The 27,480-nt window shown below is 41.7% G+C and overlaps 1 protein-coding gene across 2 annotated transcripts in view; it reads right to left on the bottom strand.

Moving 5' to 3' along the window:
- The window catches only part of nav3 (neuron navigator 3), a 230,372-nt gene that overhangs the window by 62,001 nt on the left and 140,891 nt on the right, over positions 1-27,480 (bottom strand). For both annotated transcript variants that reach the window (XM_039791195.1, XM_039791196.1), the window contains exons 11-13: positions 25,730-25,838; positions 11,130-11,531; positions 8,578-8,697 (exon numbers count right to left, since the gene is read on the bottom strand). In XM_039791195.1, the coding sequence (XP_039647129.1) occupies positions 8,578-8,697; positions 11,130-11,531; positions 25,730-25,838 (631 nt within the window). The remainder of the gene's footprint in view (positions 1-8,577; positions 8,698-11,129; positions 11,532-25,729; positions 25,839-27,480) is intronic.

A 27,480-nucleotide genomic window follows, 5' to 3' on the forward strand; every position in this document is an offset into this window, starting at 1 on the left:
AAAAACTTTAACCAAAAATTTTGTTTAAAATGTGAAATTGAAAAATCCAAATGAATGCATTTGGGCTGTACATAGTTTGTAGCTTTTTTGTTATTTACAGCAGTTCTTTTCAGCTGGCTTGCACTGTAAAATATAATAAAAAGGCTGCCAGAGGCTACATAATTCTAAAATATGGTGTCATTTATCTGTTTTTGTGATAATATTTCAAAATTAATGGGATTATGATCTTCTGCTAACACACTGAGGGCCATGCTGCCTTTCAACTCTCAGTCTGAGCAGATGAATAACCTGCCCCTGACAGACAGACAGGGGCATATGGCCCAAAGATCATCATGCTGAGAGGCTCAGAGAAAGACAAGCTGCCATAACAGAATATACTAACAGCACAGCACTGATATCTCATATACAGTATGTCAAGTTTTGGTTGAAAGTGTAAGTTTGTTAAAAAGATATTGCATTTAAGGGACTATTTAGGAAGCTAACAAAGCATGCACATTACAAACACAAAAGAGGATGTTTTCACAAAGTAAAACTGAGGTTGTGTAAAAATATGGAAGATGTCCATTCATCTTAGGCTGAATTCAGAGAGCTAAACTGGAAGGCTCATATTTAGCCAGTGAAACAGCACCTTTGACATTTGAGGAGCGGAGGGAAAAATATAACAGGGTTTTTCCTGTTACACAATTATAAGGCTTAGGCACAGCACCCAAGCCATTATGGGCACTACCTAAGCCAAATGAATGTAAAATCAATGTCAGAGAGAGAGAGAAAGAGAGAGAGAGAGAGAGAGAGAGAGAGAGAGAGAGAGAGAGAGCGAGAGCGAGAGAGAGAGCGGCCATGCCCTCTAACGTTCGCTGGGTTTTACCGGCAGCTTTGTACAATTGCAACTCCGCTACCGCTCTGCAAAAGTGAACTCAGAGTTAACTTTGGCGAACGGACAGGGGATCTTCTATGCTGATTTAGAGGTCCAAGTCTGACTCATCTTCAAAGCCTTATGTCTTATAAGACCAACCAGGTCATACTCCGTCTACTGGTGGCCTCTCTGCACTTGTGTCGGATATCGCGAGACAATTTTTACCTCAAAGAGAAGTCTCGTCACATTTTAATCTTCGCGAGATCTCGTGTGAGGAGATCTCGTCACACCTCTAATATTAATGGTCCAAAATGGTGTGAAATTGCCTCATCTTTAATTGAAAAACGTAACATTTTCTTTTTGGAGGGAGAACCGTTAAACCAACCACCAAATACTTGCACCTAAGTCTTACACAAACAATGAATAACTTCATTCATTTGAGCGTAACAGGGTTTGTTGGCCTCAAAACTCACATTCAGAATAAATGAAGTAGGGCAGGACGTCTTTATATTTCATCACTGCTCATTCTGTAACTACTTGACTTCACTTAGATTAACGATAAATAAAGAGGATCATCGAAAAATGGAAGACTGTTGAATCAATCCCAGAGAATAAGAGGAAAACTTAGTTTCCAAAAAAATGGAAACTTTCCCTTGAGCTACTCTAACTGAGTAGATGTTAATTAGTGCGTGTTTGTGTGGGCCGCAAATTGCCTGTTTTTGAGATGAGATGTATCTGTATGCAAGCACCTGCACAAGTGAGGACACACATTTGCATGAACACATACACACACGAGCCAGACACAGCTGGGTACTCAAACCGGCGATAAAACTTCTTTCATCCACCGTCACAGTTTGCTAAGTTTAGTCTGTGTGCTCTTCGTTAAGGTGGGAAGACTGGAGAAAGACGAAATGTCTGAAAGACAGAGAGAGACTGACGAGTGCCAGAAAACTTTAGAAAGCAGAAACGTAGACATGCTGCACTTTCAGGTGCAGATATTTTCTTCCTAAGTGGCGCCCCTGGCAGAGATGAACTACACAGAAACTTATATAACGACCGGCTTTGTCATTGATGGCAAAAAAAACCTTCTCCTCCAAATCTCCTTGCTGCTTACGACAGCACTGGAGAGCCGTGCAGCTTCGCCACGATTGTCACTGCTCTGCAGAGTGACAGCCGGGATCCTGCTGCTCAGCAGCACACACACATGCAGACATCTACACACACACACTTAAAATGTAGTCCAGGACAAGTACACAAACAAGATCTTTTGTTGTCAAGCATGGGCAACACAACCACAACGCACGTACACACACAAACTGGTCTACAATTCCCCAAAGCTTCTAACAAAAAAAAACGCACAGCCAGCTGCCATAGTCCAGGCCTCAAACAAGAGGGTGAGCGAGTGAGTTTGAGTGGACTTAGAATGCCACACATACCGCCTACACGCACACACACACACACACACACACACACACACACACACACACACACACACACACACACACACACACACACACACACACACACAAAAAGCGAGGCCCGGTTAAATATTCATGTCTCTGCTGAGAACGGGAAGCCTGTCGGTGTCAAGACAACCTCTTCCTTATTGTTCTTTTTTTGTTAATAAAAGAAAGAAAATTTTTTTTTTTTTTTTTTTAAAAAAAAAAAATTTATTTAGAGAGGGGCTTTTAGCCAAGGCTGAATTCACCATTGTTTTAAAAAGAACTGATCAGAAGAGAGATCTGAGCTTTTCTTGTCCAGCTGCTCTGGGGCAAGATGCTCAGTTTCAGGAATGTTTACTGCATTCTTAGCATAAAGGAAAAACACAGCCAAAAGTAACTGTAGTTTTGACACTATACTTCCTTCTGTATCTTGTCACACTTTGTTTCATGAAAACTGATGGTAAAAAGCAGTCTCTATCCACACAGTGATGATTAAGACACTCAAATCTATTTTAACTCCTCGTCTTTTTTCTCGACCTTCCAAGAAAACCACCTCCAGAAACATAATGCATCACTTCCTGTTAGGGGTGTCACGATTGTTTAAATCCATGATTCAATTCGATTTTCGATTTTAAGGTCATGATTCCATTCAGTTTTCGATTTTAAACACTTTTTTTTTCACCAGTGACTGTAATGAAGCAGAAGGGTACTTTGCAACAACAGTTTGAGCTTCTCAGAGTTCTTTTTTTAGTGGTGCAATTGAATGCACCTTTAGTTTAACAACATGTACCTAAAGGCACCACGGAGTTCGGTCCGAGCACACGTGCTTTACCCTGTTTGTTTGCATATCTTACTCCCGGGGGAGACAAAATGTTGCCACAGCGAGACTTCAGGGAAGCAGGAGGAGTTTCTGTTTTTTCTCCATCATCTTCGACTGGCAGTGGCCATGGTGTCTGGAATAGTCAGCGTTACCCTGTGTCTTAAGCTGCATGTTACCAGCCGGTAAGCTACGCTGTGTCAGTTATTTGATTCTTTGGACATGCGCAAGTAGGGCACGGTGGAGAGAGCAAAAAATACTGGGGAAATTGCTGATCCTGCATCTGATTTTCGATTTTAAAATCAAAATCATGACACCCCTCCTTCCTGTACAGCAGGAATCTTTTCCAAGTAACATGGACACCACAAAGCTGATCTGATCAAGAACTAGATATCAGATATCTCACCACTTATAGTCACATCAAGCGCACATCTTATGTAAGGTTTACTGCAGCAGGCATAAGCCCACACTGTGCTAGCCACAGATGGTCTAAGTCACCTGCTGGCCGTGAGTCTCCATCTGATGAGTCATTTAGATGGATTTCCTCAGAGGCTCTGTTGGTTTGGGATAAAGCTGCCATGGGTGGCAGCCAGGGGAGTCGTTATGGACAGAAAGAAAAGCGTGAAGCATAATGAGCCTCATGGGAGATCAGTGTATGTACACAGAGCCGCTCCCATTCTTTGCCTCCCTTGAAACTCTCTCTACTACTGCCAGTGTGCCGGGAGAACTGGGGAGTGAAGGGACATGTGTATCTTCCCAACTACTGCTTGTTCCTAAGGGGAGGCATGTTCTTGCCTTTACTGATAAAAAAAAAAACTTAAGTATACAGTTCTGCTGTATAATAAAAGTTACAAATAATTTTTCCTAAAGTACAATTCATATCCAACAGTTGAAACTCCTGCTTCTGCCTCGCATCCAGAAGCAAAACAGCAAACTAGACTGTCTGCAGAGGATATTTCAATTCATTATTATTCTTGGATTCTGGTTTTGAAGGGATTCTTTGGTGCACCAGAAAACTCAGATTGGACAGATAGTCTAGCTAGCTGTCTGGATTTACCCTGCAGAGATCTGAGGAGCAGTTAACCATAGTCCTCACAAATCCACCGGAGTTTAGAACACAAAGAAAGAGGAAGGTGACGGACATCCGGCGGAATATCCGGCGGCAACGGAGCAATCCTGGAAATGGAGCGTTGTGGCTATAGACTCATACAAGTTAGAAAGTTTCACAAAAATGACTTATTTTAAAGCCCAAAACGTTAGACACTCTACCCCCAGACTAACTAAGAGCCATGTTTCCATGGTAACAATCAGTAACAAGTGCTGACCAGTGGCACCAACTGGCAAAAAAAGGAAAACAATGCTCCTGATTTGTGGTTTCCTTACAATGTGGTGGAGCGAACAATGCGAACGGAAAGAGGTTTTAGAGAGAGAAGTAACACATTGGAAATATATCACATAACAGTGAGGCCATCGAACAAACCATCCTGAGCCTGACTGACAAGTTAGCTTTAGTACTGAGCTCTGCCACATTAACAAGCAACAGCATCCCAGCTCTGATCCAGGTCTTTCTAGGCTACTGGAAGTTTTCTGTAGTGTTACTTTGTTCACTGAATCTTCCCAGTGTAGCTGTTGAATTCTTCCAGAAGACGATCATTTTCTGCTGGAGTGAACAGGGCTCAGCAGTTTGACATTGTGGCTCACTCAGACACGGTGCTTTAGTATAAAGAAAAAGTCAGAATTCATCCAGAATTCATGGCAAATTAGTCCTACTTAAGATAGTCAAGAACTAGGCAGCTTTGTGCAACGGATGAATTTAGACATCTATCTGAAGTCTGTCTATTCCAGTTGTTAGATCTAAGACACAGCCAAAGTCTATCTTTGTGAACCCAGCCCCAGAATGCAGTGTAGCCAGAAGACAGTTGGGATGTGGTTGAGGTTTGAGTTTTGAGCTTTTTCCTTCAATAAAAAAAATCTCTGAAACTCTGAAAATCTCTGGTATTCCTTCTCTGGAGACTGCTAAAAGGCATTCAAGAACATTTAAATTTAATTGATGAATTTGATCATGAGTACAAGAAAAATATCATATATAACTACAATCTTTATCAGAAAATCACTCCTGAATGTCACCAATTGAAGATACTCTTTTTTTCCCCTTTAGTCAACTGCTTACACTGCACACTAACATTTTATCTCTTTATCTGGTTGGTTTACAGACCATTAGCTAAATATGACAGGGGGCAGGAGAAACTACACAATGTATATTTAACTCACTAACAATCTAAGAATAAATGCTTTCCTGGTGTTTGTCATTCCTAGAATGGCACCATGTGCATTTGAGGAGACAAAAAGTTCTTCAAAGTCAGTGAACAGCAGTTGTTTGAACTTGGGCCTTATCCGCTACTCATTTCACTTAAAGCCGGTGGGGTTATGTGGAAAAGAAGACGAACTCTTTGGGATGAAGAAGGAACCAATCATGGAAGGCAGATCCTGTCCTATGGAGGGAGCTAAAGCTGGGCTGAGGTGTGAAGCCCAGGGAGTAATCGCTTCAGAAATGAATTTCCGCCCCTGAGCTTTGTCGTGTGTCAGTGGGAAGTGACATCTCAGCTTCTGACAATCACACATGTCAGAAGGACGCAGCGGGAAGCATTAAAGGCATGTGTACTGTTGTGTGCGTGGTCATTCATATAGTTTTGTAAGGGAAAATGGAGGAAGGAAGGAAAGAAAACAGGGTTCCAGAGTTCATATTCTGATTCAACCTGGAGTCTGTTGCCTGCAGGCATCTTAAGGAAAAGCAGGCATCAATATTTCCTCATCGCCCCTGAGGCCCAAAGTGCTAACACAGACTGAAGCTGAGAAAAGCTGGAATTTTTTTGGATTGATGTCAAAGCAAGGCGAGGGACCATACCTGTCAAGTATCCCGTTTTGGCCAGGAAAGTCCCGTATTTTACTCTTCTTTCCCGCCGTCCTCCCGTATTAGTATTTTCCCGTAAATCTCCCGTATTTTAACCTGCGTTATTAAAAAATATTAATACCCCAGGCCTGAGCGGAGTAAAAAAAAAAAGAAAAAAAACATTCCCAATCTGAGCTCTGTCATTAGCCTCGCGATAAAAATAATATTTTTAATAATAAAACCTGCAGTAGCCTACTACAGGTACTGTAGGTGGCAGTTGTCACAAGGTTAGTGTGTGAGGTCAGATGATGAGTGACAATGTAGGGAAAAAAAAAGAAAAAAAACAGAGACGGATGATGGACGCTACGACAGAGACGGTGCGCTGCCAAAACTTATGAAGGCTTTACTATGCATTCCCCATAGCAATGCAAGTTGAGAAAGAGTGTTTAGCATGGTACGAAAGATTGTTCCAGAGAATAGGATGACGTTAGACAACAGAACTAGCTGCGCTCTACTCTCATGTAAAATGAACCACTCTGGCCCAGCCCACAAATACACTCCTTCCAAAACAGTCTTAAAGAATGCAAAGTCTGCAACAAATTTGTACAATAACTCACTAAAAGAGTAAAGAAAAGTTATGTGGAATGAAAATAAAATGTTAATATAAAAAGACAAGCAATGTTATAAATTGTAAATGTTTTCAGCATTCTGCATCACCTGGTGATTTTAGCTTTCTTGTACACCTGTCTTAAAATGTAAGGGATACTGGAGCTTGGTTGGGGTGTTGGGACTGCTCGCGGTGGGCGCCGGAAAATTTCCCTTATTTTCAAATCCAAAACTTGACAGGTATGCGAGAGACACTTTAGGCATAATATTTAAATGCAGAGATTGCGGGGTGAAGATACGACGGCAAATGGAAGAAACAGGGTTCATGCTTATTCTTATCCTGTCCATCCCTTTGAGTGTCAAAGCCTGACAGGCCGATCTGTGTGAGGCTGACAGGGGGCAGGTTAATCGCCTATTCTGAACCTCCGGCCAGGTCTAGCGTGTTTTGACGCTTGGCCGATCACAGATATGATCGGACTCGCCCACGGCTGACTGGCTCGACTGACTGTTGTGACAACCACAGTTGTGAGAAGGAGCACGTACGCCAGAAACAGAAGGATGGTCTGGGCTGTGAAACAATTGGATTATATCGACTGGTAGCACAAACAAAGATCGATTCAGCAGGAAGCAAAACATCACCACCACGTCTGCAAGTCGTACATCACTCTGCACAATTAGCACATTGGAACCTTGAATAGGATCCTTAAACTGAAGTAGAGTCTTTAACAGCCATTTACTAATTTAAAGCATTAGAACTAGCCAACTAGTTCTTAGGGAGCCACATCTGATTGCTTTTCAAGCATCCCACTCCTCGAAACATAGTCACTCATTAAAACCTTGGCAGAAGTTGGGAGGTGCGACGCTGGGCTATGTCACTGCATCAGTTGATTCCCAGCAGCCTCTCTGAAAGCCTGTCATCACAAGCTTAGCTTGACAGCTTTAAATCAATAGCACGTCTCTCCTTTTCACTTCATTTAGTCCAGGATGTCCCTGCAGTAGGGTGGTGACCTTAACTATCGCCTCGGAAGGACATGAACTTACTTCCTACTTTTTACTTCAGGCTTTGTTTTTATGAGCAAATCAGACATGTATGGTGTAAAGCAGATACTGTATGTTTGCTCCGTAACATCTGTTGCCGGCTGAAAGCTCTTAACCCATGTCAGCTTTTCAGTATTGAATCATTTCCCCTCTCTCATACCTCACCTGTATACCCCTGTAAGCTTGGATCTTCAACTGAAAGAAATACAACTCTATTTCAGGCACTGACCTCTCTTCACCTTATGATAAGTTCTGTGTAATGTCAGTGCTCTAAAGCTTCTTTTAGAGAGAAGCATATATTAACAATATATTTACAATATACATATTTACAAGTGTAGGTTGAAAGGTTTCACATGGTGGAAAAATGTGCATGTTGTAGATGATGAGTTTCTTCACATGAATCGCTACTTCTCCTTGATTGCATGCTAAGTTGTTCGGTAGCGGACACAAGGTGAATGTTTTACCGCGCGGTTAAATCAAATCAATTTAACTGGCTCTAAGAGGATGTGCCTGCAGTTTCTGCTTGGGAAAGTTGATATGGTTTCAAACTTTCTGCCATTCACGCCACAGCATCCCACTTTTCTCGCACACACGCATCACTGGCTGCAGAGCACAGTCTGGTGGATCTGCCCCTGCAAACATCCACCTGGCTTCTGACTGAAAGTGAACGGAAAGAAGCGAAGCCACTGAAGCTTACGCAGTCGGACTCATCGCAGAGTGCTCTGCAGAGGAACATCAGCTAAATGCCAGAAATCTGAACTGGAATGTGAAATGGAAATACTGTATGCAAATGTGGATATTTAACAATGTTCAGTGTGCCCATGCGTCAATCTCACAACCGACCAAACTCACCAATTAGACCTGGTCCAAACCGATGTCAAACACACATCAGTGAAGCAAGCAGTATATGATTGACAGACTCCATCCTTACCTGTCTATGTCGCCCTGCATCTCTTTGCTCCCGCGCTGGGAGGCTTCTCGAGAAGAAGCCCCGTCTGAGGCTCGGCCTGCGTTGCGTGCATACAGATGGAGGCCGCCGTCTGTTAGGTATCTGTGAGAGGGGAATTAATTAGAGGAAGTAGATGTCGAAGAGGGTGTTGTATGCTGTACGGATTCTAAAGCCCAAATTTGTGATATTGGGTTATACAAATAAAATTGACTTGTTAAACCTCAATTTGGCACAAAAAGCCTGAGTTCAGTTCTCTAATTCCTTTAATTTAATTAATACAATCTATTTAAACTAAACCAGTAGAGAAATTACTTGATGGAACATATACTAATAAACAACCACTGTCCAGGTTACATGTGCATTTTTGTGAACTCACAAAAATGTGCATGTTGTAAGTGTGTATGTGTGTAAGTGTATGTGCCAGTTAGTAAGTGGTAAGATTTGAGGCCACTGCTAGAAAGCTATCAGACACGGCTGATAGGACATGGGGATCATTAGTGTTGAGCTAATTAGGCTAATAATTCAGCTAATCACCTTTCCCTCCCGACGTGTTGCTACATTTTCTGTTCTGACAGTTTGCCCTGCCCCCAATACTCTTTTTCGGGAAATCGTAAGTGCACGGATGCCAAGTGGGAATGTGTGTTTGTGTGTGTGTGGAATGTGAATTGCTTTTTTAACACAACTCCCCAGGCATTTATTGCTATTAAGTGAATGAAGGTCAGACACCCACACACACGTCGTCGTGATGTGTTGTGGAAGACACTGACTTATGTTTTTTCATTCAGGTAATCTGTCAGTGTATCGAGTACCCTCAAGCTTCATGCTTCCCTTTTAAGGCATAACGGACCTACGATAGCCTTGGTGGGTGTCAGCTGGCTATTTGTCTTAATGTACATCGAGAAATGAGTGAGGCCTTGGTGACTGTATGAATAAACAGCTAATCGTAAATTTCAGGGTATTTTTCAACTAAACCCAACAGGCACTGGACAGCATTCAGTGGAAATGTGTATGGAACTTGTATTCATGATCCTTCAAAACACAAATGGTCTTTAAAGAAGTAGTAGTATTTGTATAAATGATGTAAAGGACAAATCTATATTAAAGCTTCAGGCAGTAAAGCTTAATCGTCTCACAACACGTCATGAACATCAGTGTGTTCTAAAATTAAAATGAAGTAATGTGTTCAATGCATAAAAGGCAAAAACAAACCACATATTTAACCACTAAAGATTACATGTAGGAGGTAAACTGGAACTTCAAAGTTTTACACTCTGCACAGTACAAAGCGTGAGTGAGTTCAGGAGGTAGACGGGTATCATTAGCAAATACGGTCATCTTCACCAATTTCAAGACACAAAAAAACATCAATTAACCCAAAAAGCGCTGCAAGAAGCTTACCAAACAACTGTGATGCACACAGCCAGGACACGCTTATTGTTGCCATGGTTTGTGCCTTATAAAGTTATTGAAGTCTGCTGTCCGTCATTGTAATCGCATGATTCAGATATAATAATAAAAAGTAAAAGGCTAACGCTAGGTTACAGCTGATATCTGCAATAGTATCTGAATCATGCCATCACAATGTTAAAAAAGGCCAAAGAAATTTACACTTAAGCTAACTGACGGATAGCAACTTCAATAACTTCATAATCCTCAAATGGCAAAAACAAGCTCTGCATGTCCCGTAATAAATAATAAATCACTTTTTAGTGTCCCCTGGAAAAAGTTTGCATTGTGTTGTCAGCTTCTTGCAGCGTCGTCAAATTGATATTTGTCACATTTGTGAAGATTTTTCATTTGCTTTTGTTGTGTCTTTTTGCTGTGCATTGATCTGTCAAAGAACTTAAATATACACATAAATATTCAGTCACTGATTCAAATATAAAGGCCCCAAAATTCTAAACAAACGTTTGGTACCTGCTATTAGTCTACATTGATTAACAATAATTTTCATTTTAGCGAATACAATTTAGAGCTTGCTATGATGATGTTCAATGTTCGTTTACATGAGTTAAAGCTATGGTGCGTAGTTTCTGTCTCCCCCATGAGAATTTCTAAGTCATGACAACAAAAGTGTGTGCACATCCCCTCCTCCACACAGTTGCTAGTAACCAAGGAGGACACTGAGGATTAAAAAAACATGATGGACTCTTCAGAAGAGGTCATTATCTTTGCTCGAAAGTCGCCGGACAACATCATTTTCTGAACATAGCCACACTGAGAAATACAGAGAGAGTTGTAGGTTGTCAGTTTTAGGCTATTCCTCTGGTCGACAGTTGGTGGCGGCAATGGGCCAAGACACAAAGCAATGCCAAGACACAAAGAAGAAGACTGCTAGCAAGCAAATATGCATGTAAACAATGCACAAAAAGTATACACAAAATGTGTTTTGGTGAATTTTGGTGGACATAACTTTTGTTCAGTTATATATGTAAATACATCTGTACACATCATTAACAGGGCCGTTAAAGCAGGAACTCAGAATTAGTCAGTGCATCAGAGGAAGCTAACATGCTTAGCACTAGTCATCCTACCCGCTGGTGATCTCATCCATCCGGCCGCTCCTCCCTAGGAGGTCCCCATCACTCATGTACCCTGCCATCTCCATCTGCTTCCCTCCTTCCAGCCCTCCTCCTCCCTTCTCCCCCTGCTCCGCCCCCTTTGCCCCTGCTGCTCGCCTCAGGGGGGCGCTGTACACAAACCTGGAGGGGTCCGAGTGCCCGCTGTAGCGCCCCGTGGTGGTGCCAGCGCTCGTCGTGCTGGCCCTGGGCGCAGCATAGCTGTTGGGCATTGAGGGGGCGTCGCCTGCCTGGAGACGCGGGGTTTGTGATTGGCCCAGACGCCAGGCCATGGGGGAGGAGCGTGTGGTGAGGGCTGGTAGACTCCGCCCATTGACCTCAGTGGTTACCGTGGTGTCGAAGGTTGTCTCTAGCGTACTGTGGAGATAGAGGTGTAGAAAGAGAAAATAAAGGGTTGATTAAATTAAACTTTTGACATGACACAGCAAAAACCGAAAGTTATCAACGTGGTATTTTCTGACAGTTGCTAGGTCTTGGGAAAAGTGCCTCATATGGACTAAATCGCAAGTCTTTGTCATCATATCAGGTGCACTCCTATGCAAAGGGAAAACCATTCAGGTGAAAAGATCCATCATCTTTTGAGTGGAGAGCTGTCTACATCAGTTGAGTTCCACTCGCTTCAAATCACATGCTGTTTCTTCTAACATTGCTTTATGTGTGTGTGACCTTCCTAAAGTGCTGTTTCTTCCAGTTTGTTAACTTGAAGGGGGAGGAGAGCAGAAAGTGAAGGCTCCCTTGAGAACATATGTCACACCATCACGGTACATCACATAGAGATGGAAAGAGAGAGAGAGAGACAGCTATGTTTCTATCCACCTATCAAGTGTATTTGATAAACACTTTTGAAATGCCACAGAAAATAAAATCTGAAACAGTTGCATTTGCATAACAGGGATGTAGCAAGTAAATACACCTCTGAAATGTCAAAAAAAATAAAAGTTGTTTATAGATAGACTTTGTCAAGGGCAGCTTTGCAGATATTTATTGACTTGTCATTTCCAATCAGGTTTTCTAAATTGTTATATCACCATTAACACATGAATAGCAGGATGTAAATGCCCCTAGAGAAAGAGATATATTGTGTAGGAAAGAGAAGTATGAGAATAAATGAACTGTTAGCAAATAAAAGAAACCAAGAAAAGAAATAAAACCTGATGGAGGGAGACAAAGAGGACTGACTCACTATCCTGACAATCCCTCATTAGCCCTGCAACAGCCACTGTAGCCTGTTTTTTCTCAAATGTTGTAGAAGGATCTGAACATGTCAACTGCTGTGCAACACATGACTTTCATCTTTCAAAGGATGCCTTGCAAGATAACTTTTTGCAAAAAAAGAGAGCAAAATCCTGCTCGATCTTTTTCACATTTGCACACGGCATGATAGAAGTGCTGCAAGTGAGTCAGCAGGAATGCAAAAATCATATACTCACACACCAAGCCCTGCAGCTTGATGTATCTGGACACAGAGAGCAAAGTATGACAGTGATACCTTGCTTGAGCTCTCTCTGCTGGGAAAAAGAGTGCACTACATTCACATGATGACAGACCGAACACACCACCCAATAAAGCACAAAGCTTTGAGGATGAATTGCTAATGTGCACTCTAGGCACAAACATCCCTGTGTAAACAAGATGTAATGTGTGCTATATTATATATGATACATGTTGCCATGGAAACAGGACTAACACTTATAGGAGAAGTGTAAACAGGATTAAGGCTTTTCTAGTGCCTGTTGGCATGGATGCTAACACTACGATAAGCCATCATATACGATTTACACATAATATACAAAAATGTATTGCATGTTTGCTGCACAAGTGCTAAAAAATATAGCCTTTGGAAACAATAACTTTAAAGGACAAATGTAGCTCAAGATGCAGTTGAAGTGGAGGACAGTGGCTGGATATGTGGGATGAGAGAGACTCCTATGTGGATGCCTGCCTTCATTAGGGGACAAAAGCATGACATCTTAAAGCAGTGTCTCACACATCAGCAGTGAGAGAGGTGTGAGAACACCCTTGTGTGTGTGTGTGTGTGTGTGTGTGTGTGTGTGTGTGTGTGTGTGTGTGTGTGTGATCAGTGAGAAAGGGCAGTACGCTGCACCCCTGTGATGCCAAGTGCCAACATGAGAGGGGCAGCGATGCCAGCCATATTCACAACTCATCTCTATCAACACCTCCTGGGATCAACACACACACACACACACACAGCCATGTCAGAGTACCAAGAGGCCAAATAAATAAAAAATTAAAACTCTGACAAGTGATACTGGCCGAATATGGAAATACAAGAATCAATTTGCCAAGGTATAGAAATCAAAATCATTTAACTATTCTTACACAATGTGGTGTGCTAAATCAGCTTATCTTTATCTCCAGGCAGTAGAGAGAGAAAAAAGAAGAGAGACAGATAAACAGAATGAGACTGTGTGTGTGTGTGTTGAGATAAATGAGCATGTAAAATGACGGATATGGCAGAGCAGGAAGTACAGGAAAGGTGCGGAGATTTTACATATCTAATGTACCACATATGAACACACATGTTCAATTAAAAAAAATGTAATACAAAATGTATGATTAGAGACTACGCATAACAACATATTGTTATTGTTTCTCGAAATTGCTGCTTTTTCAGGCTCTTTTGCTTCATTACACTATCAGGTATAAAGCAGAACCCAAACCAAAATAAATCTGAACAGAGGGAGGCTTTTTTTGTTTCGCCAAGAGCTCAGCGGGAGAAGAATCCATGTTGACAGCAGGGGATTGGTTATTGCTGAGCAATGCTAAATATAAATACACTGGAACTTTCCCCTGCTGCTGCTAATGAGGTCTGAGAGTTTAACAGTTAAACATGTATTTCTCGTGGAGGTTCATTCACTGATTTTGGTAAAAATGTAATTCTGCAGCACCACTTCAAAGGCTCTCAGATGTCATGTTCAATATTGGCCACAGTATGTTTTTGCATAATAGCAGTTCTTTCATTCTTTGTAACCATATAGCTTTGTCACTCTGAACATAGATCCAGGTTTCACATACGCACATATACAATAGCAGCAACTCAGATTCTCTGTCAAAATACATAAATTGGTAGGCTTGCATAGAAAGGTATGGTTCAATCTGCCCTATGAAGTAGGGCTGGGCAATATATCGATATTATATCGATAACGTGATATGAGACTAGATATCGTCGATTTTTGATATGGTAATATCGTGATATGACATAAGTGTTGTCTTTTCCTGGTTTTAAAGGCTGCATTACAGTAAAGTGATGTACTTTTCTGAACTTACCAGACTGTTCTAGCTGTTCTGTTATTTGCCTTTTCCCCACTTAGACATTATGTCCACATTACTGATGATTATTCATCTAAAATCTAAGTGTGAAGATATTTTGTTAAAGCCCCAATTGTCAACCCTAGAATATCGCCGCAATATCGATATCGAGGTATTTGGTCAAGAAAATCGTGATCTCTGATTTTCTCCATATCGCCCAGCCCTACTATGAAGGCAAACAGCAGGAGCAACCTTTGAGAAATTAAAGCTCCAATCTACCTCTGGACCAATAATCATTTAGTGATGACAGGACACTTTACTTCTCAGGCAGTTATTAGCTCTTTTACAAATAACGATCCAAACAAGATCAGCAACAAAATCTAAACAGTCTTAGACTCCAGAGTTGTTTAAATGAATTTATTTTGGAAGAATTTTGCAAGTTTGGGGTTTCCAGTGAAAGCCAGCATCTTATGCAGGCCGTTTTCTTGGTTAGCTTCTCCAGACAAACTATTGCTGCTGAAGTCAACATCATCCCTCCATTGGAGTTGGTATAACCCATAGACTGTAGAAGAGAAGTGGACGTAGCCACCGTGACCTCACCCACTGGTTTGTGGACTACCGTTTTAATGCCTTGAGTTTGGCATTTTGGCTGTCTGTTTAATTTTTTGGGAGCCAGAAGTGACCATATTTGGACGAAAGGGTGGAGTTGGGGATGAACGAGGGGTGGATCAGACTGAGAAGCCGAGGACACCACCTAGTAGCGACTTGTCAATCACAAGCTAGCCACACCCTAAAGCATCCCCTGCTTTATTGTCCATTTTACTCGAAATTGGACCACAATTTACAAAATGAACATGCTCTATTGAAGAAGACTTGAAACTAGCTATTGAGACCATAAACTCGTTATGAACATTTTTAGTGATGTAATAAATCAAGTGAGTAGTAGGGTCATTTTCTCATAGACTTCTATTGAAACAGACTTCTTTTTGCAACCAGTGGAGTCCCCCTGCTGGAAATTAGATAGAATGCAGGTATAAGGTAACCTGACTCCGCCAGATGGATTGCTTTGGCATATCCATCTGGGAACTTTCCATTTGAGAACTTTTGGGAAGGGGAGAAAATACTGGTTAGCTGATTGGATAAACCATCTATCTATCACCACCTATCTTGGTGATAGACGGGCCAAATCAACCAATCAGATCAACGAAGCGTATGAAAATACAACCACAAGCCAGGCTACCCCTGCTGCTGCAGGCAAAGCATAGCTCGTTAGCTCAGCAAGCAAGCAACATGTCGGTAAAGGATATTTGCCATTTGTGTAACGAGAATTTACAAATAAAAAGCACCATTTCAGGTTCCCGGTCCATATTCCAAAAGATGGATCCAAGAGAAAAAAGCATTAGCGAGCAGCTAACAGAATTAGTGCTACTGCTGTCTTAAAATACTGGTTAGCTGATTGGATAAACCATCTGTCTATCACCACCTATGTTGGTGATAGACGTTTCTCGTTGCGTCACACCTAAACCCGCCTCAAAACCAACGCTGATTGGTCGGTCGTTTAGCGAACGGCTCCAAATTTTCTCTATCTCAAGATGCCAGACTGATGTGCGAGTAGAAAACTGGAGCTCGCCGAGATCAGGACGGTCTCACGAGGCTAGGTATAAGGCACCTCTGCATTGGCTTCACCTTTCAGGCCCAATGATTGCTGTTTGGTATGAACTCATAAACTGAAAGTTAAATCCCAACAAAGTCTCCAAAATCACTTCCTTGGCCACTCATTTACAACTCACTATATAAAATAAGCGTGATACTTTACTCTAAAGTGAGCCATTAATTGAGATTTCAGACACATGAGAAATTCCATTTAGCGTCATGACTAACAGGTGTAGTGTTGCACGACACTTGCAATATTCACACATTCCAAGATTGTTAGCAAAATGATATACATAGTGTAATATGTAGTGCACTATATTAACTATCCACCATTAGGATTTTATTCTATTGAGTTGTATTAGTTTATATATAAAAGGTGAAGACTGTTCCATTGTCATGGTTGAAAAATCTTTCAAAAGTGTTTCTTTTGTTGGGCTCAACATAAACTTAAATCTCGTACTTACAGCAGCAGATTAGAAACTAATAAGTGTGCTCATTTTAACTGGTGTAGTGGACAGACTTAGTAAGCCATATTAGGCTTCAATTTATCATTCATCATTTTGTTATTGGTAAATTGTACCAGCTGCTGTGAGTTCTCAGTTGCAGTTAGCGGTCTGGTTTCATGACCTGGATTTATGTAAAAAAAAAAAAAAAAAAAAAGGAAGTTACATTATTAAAGTGATGGTTCGGAGTAATTTACCTCTAACCCGAAGCTTATTTTTACCTGGGTCTAACATTGGGCGAGTTAGCGTAGAGTAGCGTTAGCTGCTGAATAGCTTAGCGCAGGGGCTAATGGACCCACGTTTGTATCTCGTAAATGACCCCACTAATAATGCCCGAAATGATACCAAAGGTCTACACTAGTACAAATAGGTTATGCACTCATAAAACGATGGATTGGAAAGTTTGTAAGTACACCAGAAGTTTATGAACACTTGCCTGCTGGCTTCTGCTCTCTGCTGCTGCTGCTACCTGCAGTTAGACGAGTGCTTAGGGCTGTCTACAAATTACTACACCGAAAAGAGATACAACAAAAATATGTATTAATTAAATGATTAAATAAGGTAATGTCTCCAAACTTACCTCAATTATTACTTGTCTCCTGCTAGTTATATTACAGCACTTACTTTAAAAAATAAGTTAAATTAAAAAATATTTTTGTTGCATCTCTTTCGGTGTTGTAATTTGTAGACGTCCCTAAGCACTCGTCTCCACAGCAGCAACAGCAGAGAGCAGAAGCCAACAGGCAAGTGTTATTTACATAAACTTCTGGTGTACTTACAAACTTTCCAATCCATCGTTTATGAGTGCATAACCTATATATACTAGTGTAGACCCTTGGTATCATTTCGGCATTATTAGTGGGGTCATTTAAGAGATACAAACGGGTCCATTAGCCCCGCAACTGCCTTCAGCGGCTAACGCTACTCTACGCTAACTCGCCCAATGTTCGACCCAGGTGAAAAAAGCTTCTGGGGGGGTGTTTGGCTCGAGGTCATGGTGCAAAGGACCCTAGGGTAAATTACTCCGAACCATCACTTTAAGATTCAGTGGTACGAAAAAAACCTAAAACATTTAATTAAACTAAAAATACTGGCATGTGCCACTACCTTGTTTTGTGTGTGTGCGCGCGTGTGTACACTATGTAGCAGTGAGGCTGTCATTGGTGCTGGCAGATATTAAACCCTACTAGATTGAGAGCAATTTCAGAGCAATTGCTCATCGCCACCACAGCGCACATCTTCAATCTGGATCCTGAGAAAGGTTCCCCGCCCCACCACCAACACAACCATCATTTACACACACAAATGCACACACGCATTTCAGTCAGAACCGCCAAGTCACTTCCCATCTTCCATCAGACTGAAAACTCATCTTGTCAAGAAGTGCCTCCCTCCAGCTCAATCATGACACTTCTCCACTCAATCTCTCACAAGAACATCGTCAGGGATTGAAAAGTGTCTCTGGATTTGACCCATCATTACAGTTAAGAATTTGTAATTTTGGTAGCTTAGCTGGCTTTTTTACCGTACGGTTGCAGTCATTGCAAATCGCTTGGCATTGAAGCGTCAGCTAAATGTACATTAAAAAAGAATTTTAAAAAACGTAGTCGCTTCAGAATCCTGTACATGCACGCAAATACGACCAAAAGCTATCTCCTCAGTTCAAAAGCAATGAATAATTAAGCCTGGCCCCTTTCTCCTCACTCCAAATGTAAACACAAAATAAACAAACCGGACCGGGTGAAGCTATTATGTTCAAAATGTCTTCTGGCGGGTGCTGAATCCCCATGGGACTAAACAGGGATCCCTCAGGCTCCAGCAGACAGGGACACAAGAGCAGGGAAGATTTCCCTTTTCTGCTTGCTGTGCCATGTTTGTCCTTGAAGATGACTGCATGCCTTTACACATGGAGCTGTTTCTTTTCCCTTCAACTGACAATCAATACCATTTTCCATTGTCTGGATAGAAATAAAAAACCTCAGAGGAGGGAGACTTAATGTGTTTTTTAATCAATACTGTTTGTCTGTGGAGGCCGCAACACATGGGGCTCTCTGAAGAATGTTGCGGATGTGAAGTGAGCTGCCATGATGGCTGCAGTATCAAAGTAGCAAGGTCAGTTCAAAGAGGAAGGGACACGGTTTCATGGCCTCGGAAACTGTAGCTTAACCACATAGAGCTTTTTCAACTGGGTTAGTACGTTTAGGTAACATTAGCTGCCACAAGCTCCCAGGCAAGCATTGTTATTTCTAGTCAGTTTAACTTTCATACTGCACGTGAAACTTCTGGGAGCAAAGTCTTTATGGAGCACAGAGGCCCAGCGCATAATGATGCAAAACTAACGGTGGAAAGAGCAGATATTAGTGAGCTCCATAATCACCACAGGAGTATAGTTTATCTAACGTGGCAGTGAACTTTAGAATGTAGATTACACTATTAAGAATTGGTGTTTGGGGTTGTCTTTGCATTCAGCTGACTTTCTGTTCTTTAGTGCAATCATAACACAGATAGGTCAAACATCAGATGTTTTGAAAGTATTCCTTGTCAAGTCGCATACAATAGCAATGCCATACACACGTTGTTCAGACTGGGACTGTGGCAAGTAAGACATACAAAATGTAACAGATGTCCCACATTTCACTGAAAACTCTGAGAGAATCATTTAATAAATTCTAATTTTGTACTGGCACTCAAGAGTTGCCTAGTTTATGTAGTCAATATTCCTGTATTCTGCTGCATTAGAATTAAATGAACGAGCACGCCCTTCGATTATAGCGAGGACCTTTCCTTCCAGCATATGGAAAAGATGCAGTGGAGGAGGAGGGGAGCAAGCATCTGTGGGAGCTGTGGCCATGGCTGTGACATGCGAGTGGGCACACAGGGGACAGGCTTTGGAGGTGACAAAGGACAACAAAGACAGCAAAGATAAAATAAAAAAAATAAAAAAATTGTCTGGTCGTGGATGTTGTTCCTCATATCTCTCTCTCTCTCTCTCTCTAATTTTCTGTCATAAGCCAAGCCATAAAATTACGCTTTAAAATGAAATAAATAATAAACAAAACTAAATCAAAACTGCTAAAAATCTAAAAGTGAAATTTGAAAATGAGGTAAAGATAATGATTACGCCTTCATATACAGAGCATACAACTTCTTCTCTTTTATGCTTGTATTTTATTTCGTATACAATTTTAATACGGAATTGTAAATTTTATTTTTGGATTTTTTTTTATACTGAACTATATTTTTATTTATGTATCTTAAATGGTTTTAAATTTGTATTCATTACTATTTTTATTCTTATTTTACTCCCTATTTTGCTATTTGTTCTTTAATGATTGATGATTTGTGTAAAGCACTTTGAGTTGCCTTGTGCTGAAATGTGCTATATAAATAAAATTGCCTTGCCTTGCCTTGACTTCAGTCCCTCCAGAAAAATGTTATTATGCGATCGCATAATTCAATGCATAATCAGCCAAAGTCCACATATTTATGCGGGGGACGCATTTTTTCAAATACAACGCACTTTTGCAGCATAAATTGCCGATTTCTGCGCAAAATATGGCGGGCTTGCATGACTTCATAATCCCCGCATTTTCGTTGCAAAATAGTCACATATCTTAGCAGAAAGTTGAAAAATGTAGCGTTTACTTCACACAAGAGCATCCATTTTCCCCTGTTGCCATGGGAATGTTATGAAGTGACGTAATTACGCGACGTGAACATCGTCGAAAAGCAGTGTGTTGGGGGAATCACTTTTTTTTTCTCTTTGTCATCAAACTGCAGTTTTTGCAAGTTTCTGCAATTTTTGCAAGTTCCCATAAATATCCCACATATTCCATTGCATTTTTTAAGAAAACGTGCCGCATAATCAAGGATTTTTGCCTGCAACAATCACAAAAAACTCTTTTCAGTGTTGATTTGTAAAGGTGAATACTTCCACCAGCACATATACTGTATGGGCTTAAGTGTTGACATAATGACAACAATTATTTATTCTATCAGTGACAAAGGGAAAAAATATGTTCATACTTAATGTCTTATAGTGCAGTTACTCTTGAAAAAAATAAACTATGGTGGCTGTTGCTGTGCTTGTGAACTACATTTCCATGTTTTGAGGATTCCTGCAGGAAGTGTGAACACCCAGTCTGCATGAATGGGGTGTAAACAGGTATTGAGGGAGACGGAGCACAGGGAAAGACAGAGTGATCAATATGACAGTCATGTCTGCTCGAGCATAACAGCGATTAATTACTAAAGGTTCTTCAAAGCGTCATGGTGATTACAGCCATTTCTTATCCAGGGGACAGATTAGGATGGTCTGGCCAGCCTTTTGTCATGGACAGAATTGGCATGCATACTCAGAGGCTATCCTCACATTTAAAATATAAACATGTCCGCAGCGGCACACAGTCAGGAGCCGACTACCTTTTTTTTCCATTAAATGTGATGGTTGCTTGCTGCTTTGCTGTTACGCTGCTCCAAATCACACACACCTACACACATGCATACCCACCGTATGATGCTAATATGGAGGTATGATGATGCATTTTGTACATAATTCACGCTGACTGTGAGCCTGATGCATGAGAATGAGACTTGTAGTCTCAGACCAATCAAACACCTCACACCCCAACCTCGTGTGCCCCATTGAATTAAACGTGGTGCTAAGACAATGGCGCTGTATTGATCGCGCCTGGCTGAGACTCCTCGGAGGAAAAAAAGATGTACAAAATACACACACACACACACACACACACACACACACACACACACACACACACACACACACACACACACACACACACACACACACACACACACACACACACACACACACACACACACACACACACACACACACACACACACACACACACACACACACACACACACACACACACAGAGACTGCCATCTGTCATGGCTGTCTGAAGCCTGGCCACCATCTTCCTCTGCAAATGGGGCAAAACACACAAAATAATAGACTGAGGGAGAAGCAGAGAGGCGAGCAGGGAACCATTGCCTGGGGAGCTGACATAAACCAATGGTTATCATTTGTGTCCTCGCCTGAGCCGCTGCCTCTACACTGTTAGACTGTCCATGTTGCCCATGGCTCACAGGTGGGACAGTCTTTTAAGGTGCTGGTTGTCCATCAACACCTGAATGTCATTACATGTGTGCCAGCTGGTGAGGAAGGTGATGCCTGTACTTTAATTAAATTCAGGAAACATGGAGGAGAAGATGGCAAGGTAATAGAGGGAACTCATTAATAGTTGGAGACATATCTCCCTGCTGGATCGGTGTGATAAACTGCTGAGGTGAGTCAGAGATATCAAAAATCTGAACTATTTATATTTTCCAAGGACAACTGATGCACAAGGAAACTGACTTGCATAATAAGTGCTGTGAAATAAAACTGTGATCACAAAGGAAACGGGTTATTTTCAGTGGTTTGGTTGTGACATGTGTGGGTCTCCTTCCTAGTGTGTCTTTTGTTTTGGCTATGACACATCTTGAGGAAGTTAAACGTGTCTCAGCTTCAGACTTGCCACATATTACGTCGGTGTGAAAAATAGCCTTTGAAAGCAAGCATATATAGGCTGCAGCTCTCTGATGAGAGATGACAATAGTATGGTTGCTCTGTTGTTCCTGTTCTTCCATTCTTTATATTTTGCATATTTGCTTGTTCCTGTTGATGGTCACAAAGATACAAGAATCTATACCAGCACGCAACATTACCGTGTTTGTTTCATAAAGCTGCTAGGACCAATGTTTTCATATTTACAATGGATCAAATGTGTAATGTGAACTAAAAACCCACAGAGAATCATTACCACCCCAGCTCAATGGAGCGGGTTTGCATCTTTTAACTCATTGTTCTGGTACAATGACACAGGCCCCCTTCACACCTATAGTTTGGTTAGTCTTGCATTGCCAGACCTTCCTCCACAGAGCTGCGGAGGAGGGTCTGGCTAGTCCACACAGCATTCTTGGATGGGAGAAAAACATGCTCTGGTTTATTGGCATTTCTTTAAACCAATCACAATCGTCACAGGCCTAAGCGCCAGATGGAGCCACGGTGCCTCTGCAAAATAGCCTCGGGAAGGAACTTGTTTTGGTGGAACATGTGTACGTTCAAAAGTAGTTTTAGTCGTGCAACAGAAAACTCAGATTGGACAGATAGTCTAGCTAGCTGTCTGGATTTACTAGGGTTGGGTACCGAAACCCGGTTCCACTATGGTACCGGTTCCTACGCAAACGGTAGTATTCGGACGGGATTAGAACGCAAATTTTGGTTCCTCTTTTCGGTTCCGACTGAAATATTTTCCCTCTGTCGCTCTGGACAGCGGCAGCCTCTTTTTTTTTTCCTCTTTTCTGCCGAGTGGCGCACATGCCCGCTCGCGGTGTGAAGCGCGTGTCCACGCTATTCCCCCGACATGCACTCTACAATCCCTGCTGATAGACGCCTTTTTGTACACGCTCTGAAACGGACGTAAAAATATCACACTTTCTCTGTAGTTTACCGTTAGCTAGCTACCGTAAATGTAGGCTACTTTTAAAATGGCATATTTTCCCTCTGGGCTCACCAAAACGGACGTGAAAGCATATTAACCATTCACTGACTGCATGTGATCACTAGTAAACATATTACACTTGCTCTGCTAGTCTATCGTCTATCATGGGATAAGAGCCTGTAGCCTGGTGGTGGGGGAGGCGATACAGCCTCCCCAAATTGTCTGCCCTTTCAAACTCCTACCTGTGCGTGTACAGACCTCTTGGACACCACCTGAGAGAGTTTTCTCCTGTGCAGGACTTGTCATAAGTCAGGAGAGGTGTCCTATCTTGCCAGAGAAGGCAAATATGGTCACTTTTCTGCAAAAGAACGGCTAAAGTTTGAAGCTGGTTGGCATACCAACTCAACATTTATTTTGTTGTTACTTGTTAATAGTGTAACTGTTATTTGTTAAATTATTGTATTGTGTGTTAGGTGACTTAGGTTTACTTATTACATATTTAAGTACTTTAAAACATTAATATATTGTTAAATTTAAATCATTTTCAATAAAAAAAAACTCCATAAAAAGCCTTTCTTTTATGTCATTTTGCAGTTGTTCAAGAATCGGTTTAGGAATCGTTTAGGAATCGGAATCGTTTTAAAAGTACCGGTTTGGCATCGGAATCGTAAAAATCCAAACGGTACCCAACCCTAGGATTTACCCTGCAGAGATCTGAGGAGCAGTTAACCTTAGTCTTCAGAAATCCACCAGAGTTTAGAACGCCAACACAAAGGAAGAGGAAGACAACGGCGGAGTTTCCGGCGGCACCGGAGCAAGTGGAACGTCGTGGATATAGACTATAGTTTGGTAGACTGCGATTCGGGGGTGAAGTTGCATTTTTCATTTGGTTCGGATAGCATTTACACTGCACATTGTCAAGTGCACCAAACATTCTAAACAACTCTCATGCGGTTGAAACGGTTGAGTGAAACTCGCCGACACTTCCTGCTCTCAAAAATAATGAAGCAACAAAAAATGTATGAGTTTTCTGGTTTTGCTTTGGTTTTTCTAATATTTTAGAAGGAGGCGAACAATGTGAGCGAGTAAAGGAGAGGGCAGGCCATGATGAGAGAGAGATGATGTGTTGTTACACAAACAATGAGCAATGTGTGGTCATATTAAGTCATGGATTCATCATCCCTCAAATCATATATAAGTCCGTAAATTGTGTGCAGTGGAATTCATTTTAATTGTAGTGCACTAACTCTAGTGCACTTTGAAGCGAACCGAGACCCCCGTTTTCAGATAGACCAGAGTTTGGTTGTTTGGTCCGCACCACAGCTTTCACACTACCCCAAAGGAACCGGACTATCCGACCAAACGCTCCAGGTTTCTGTTAAAACGGACCAAACTGCTCAGGTGTGAAAGCACCCTTATAAAGACTAGCTGGTGAACCCAGTGGAGCAGTTAGCAGCTGAAGAGCCAGATATTTTGGGAGTTAGTGGAGAGCAGACTGACCCAAAAAAGCCAAACACAGCAAACTTTACTTATAGTGTTCAGAAAGAGAACTTTAGATGTGACTGTATCATATGTCTCTTAAAAAAAAAAAGAGCTAAAGTGTCCTATAATAACCACTGGCAGCCAAATGCAAAGTTTTCTCTGCATTTGATTTACTTGTAAAACATTGTCTGATTGAAGTTGCAGGCTGCCTGCAGGAAGCCAGGTGGTGAGTCGAATCTTTGAAGCCGACCAGGCAAATGTTGCAGTAGTGGTCAGACGTAACACACAGTAACACTAATCTAATGCCAGTAAAAGTATAATGAACTAAGTGAACCACCTAAGAAGCAGATGGGAGCCTTTTTACATTTGGTTTGTGAGATATAAATGATCCTAATTGAGGTGTTACATGACACTACCGTCTCAGTTAAATAACATAGCAGCTTAAAGGAATACTTCACCCTAAAAATGATCATTTGTATATTAATTACTCAACCCATTTTTGGATTATTTGTTTATCGTGGAGGCACGTGAGACAAACATATTTTTTTCTTTAAGATTTCCAGGCAACACAGGGTGAGTAACTGATACACAAATGATCATTTTGAGGGTGAAGTATTCCTTTAAAGCCAGGCTGTGCAGAATAATTCACTTCAGACCTGAAACAACTCATTTGGGTTCCATTTTAAAATTGTTTTTAAAATGTAGTATGATTGGTGGAGCTCATTTAAAACTCCTGACTTCGTGAATAAAATGCCACTGCAGAAGCAGTTTGCCAACCGATTGACTGTAAGAAAAAGGGAGTGGTGGTATTAGACTGTGTTTTAGGTGAAGTGAGTGAATTACTGCTCCGTTTTGCATGTGCTGTAGCTACAGCCTTAACAGTTTAGTGAGTTCATGACTGGAGGGTTGATGGATTGAATCTACGACTGCCTGGAAAAAAATGTGGACAAACGTATCGCCAAAACTAAAATCAACCCCTTGTTGTCCTTTTCATCATATATCCATGGGCCTATGGATATCCCTATAAATGCATTATCTGCATTGTTAATCACTTTTCTTAACCAAAAACCAGACCAGAGCCATTTACCATTACCAGTAAGTAACAGGGGGGGGGGGGGTTGCCATCTGTGTGCCTACCTGTGGCTGATCTGTGTCCCCCGTAGACTGGACATGGTTTCTTCCAGGTTCTGCCGCAGGTCAGCGATGTTCTTCACCGTCCTCATGCGTCTTGTCTCAGGATCCTCTCCTGGAGACACACATTTTATATGATTTACCGAAATATTTAGACGCGCGCGCACGCGCACACACACACACACACACACACACACACACACACACACACACACACACACACACACACACACACACACAGAAGTCACCCACAAAGGCTACACATGCACAAAGACACAATATGAGGAGTGAGGAGGACATCTGACATACAGCATTTTATTGCATGTCACTGAACGTCTCAGTGGGGAAACAGAATGATGAGCGATCACGATGACAGCCAGCGTGGCTGCACGTCTCCAAACCCCATGTCGAAAATTGGGAAGCCATTCAATGAATCAGCCTGTCAGGCTGCACCACATGCCCTTCCTTTAGTCTAAAAAGCAGATACATTAATTTACACAAGTACTGACATTTTTTCCTTCAGGCCAATGCCTGAAATGTCGTGCCATGACACCACGCGCTCTGTCGGTTAGTTCGGGACACAGTCGTGTTGGCGGAAACAAACTCTGTCACAGCTGTGCTTCTTTGTCAGGCACGTTGGAAAACGCTGCCACTTCAGTCCGCCGTCTTCCTACCTCATCCTACAGCAGCATGCAGCTAAAAGTCATATGTTTCATGTTCTTCTTAGGCACTAGTTTCACTCGCGCCTAGGCCTGTTGCTGCTAACAGGCAGCATTTCAGAACTGCGAGCTGTGGGCGCACACCAAAGTATCTACTTGTCTGCTCCAATCAAGCCTCTCTGTCAGCTCGTCAAGCTAGCTTATATCCGCAGGCGGGAACCACAGAATGGGTAATTAACAAGTGGCATTAGACATAGAAAGGATGCCGATCACACTGCTTTCCAGTGTTAAGGTGCTTTGAATTGTCTCTACGATGGAGATGATTGATCCAGCAGATCTCGTACAACAAGTCAACAATGCAGTGTGATGGCAAGATGAGTTCGAGAAGCTGCGGTCTGTCACTATGTGCTGGTTTCAGTGCTCTGAGCAGACATACTGACAGCAAGCTACTGTGATTACAGTGACTGGGGCAAATAGGGGCAGATGGGTGCAGTGGTATATTGGAGGTTTGAAAAGGCCCCCAGCGACTCCTGTGGCGCAGCTCAGTGCCAGGGGGAGAAAAATTGTCGAGGTGTTCATATGCTAGATTATGAAGCAGGTCGGTGTCGAAAATAAGCAGAAAAGCTCTGCCAGTTTTCCCTGGATAACTATATATCAATTTCAGAGTTTACCTCAAGGCATTTGGATAAACTTTCCAGCAAAAATGCACACTGGATACATTTCATTTGAATGAAAATTCACAGTGTGCAAAATTGTGCTCTGCATTATTTCTTTGGCCTTTCTACAGGTCATGTCTTCTTCTTCCCACACTGAAAAAAATATTTGATTTGAACAGACTGCCAGTATGTAGCTGATCTTGCACACTGACACCAATTTTCCTGTTTTGGTGTGCACTGTGTGACAATGCACATTGCTAGTTTGTTTATCAGGTAGGGGGCAACTGTGACAGTGAATTTATTCAAGTCTCCTTTTTGAAAGGGAATTACTTCTTTTATATGCTGCAAGTATGGTAATGGTGCAGTTATCTTGGCCATGTCTGTCCTGTAAAGAGAGCCTCTTAAATAAAGGTTCAATCAATGAGTCATTGTCTAATGCCTC

The sequence above is a fragment of the Perca fluviatilis genome, chromosome 23 (assembly GCF_010015445.1).
Source record: "Perca fluviatilis chromosome 23, GENO_Pfluv_1.0, whole genome shotgun sequence".
NCBI lineage: Eukaryota > Metazoa > Chordata > Actinopteri > Perciformes > Percidae > Perca > Perca fluviatilis.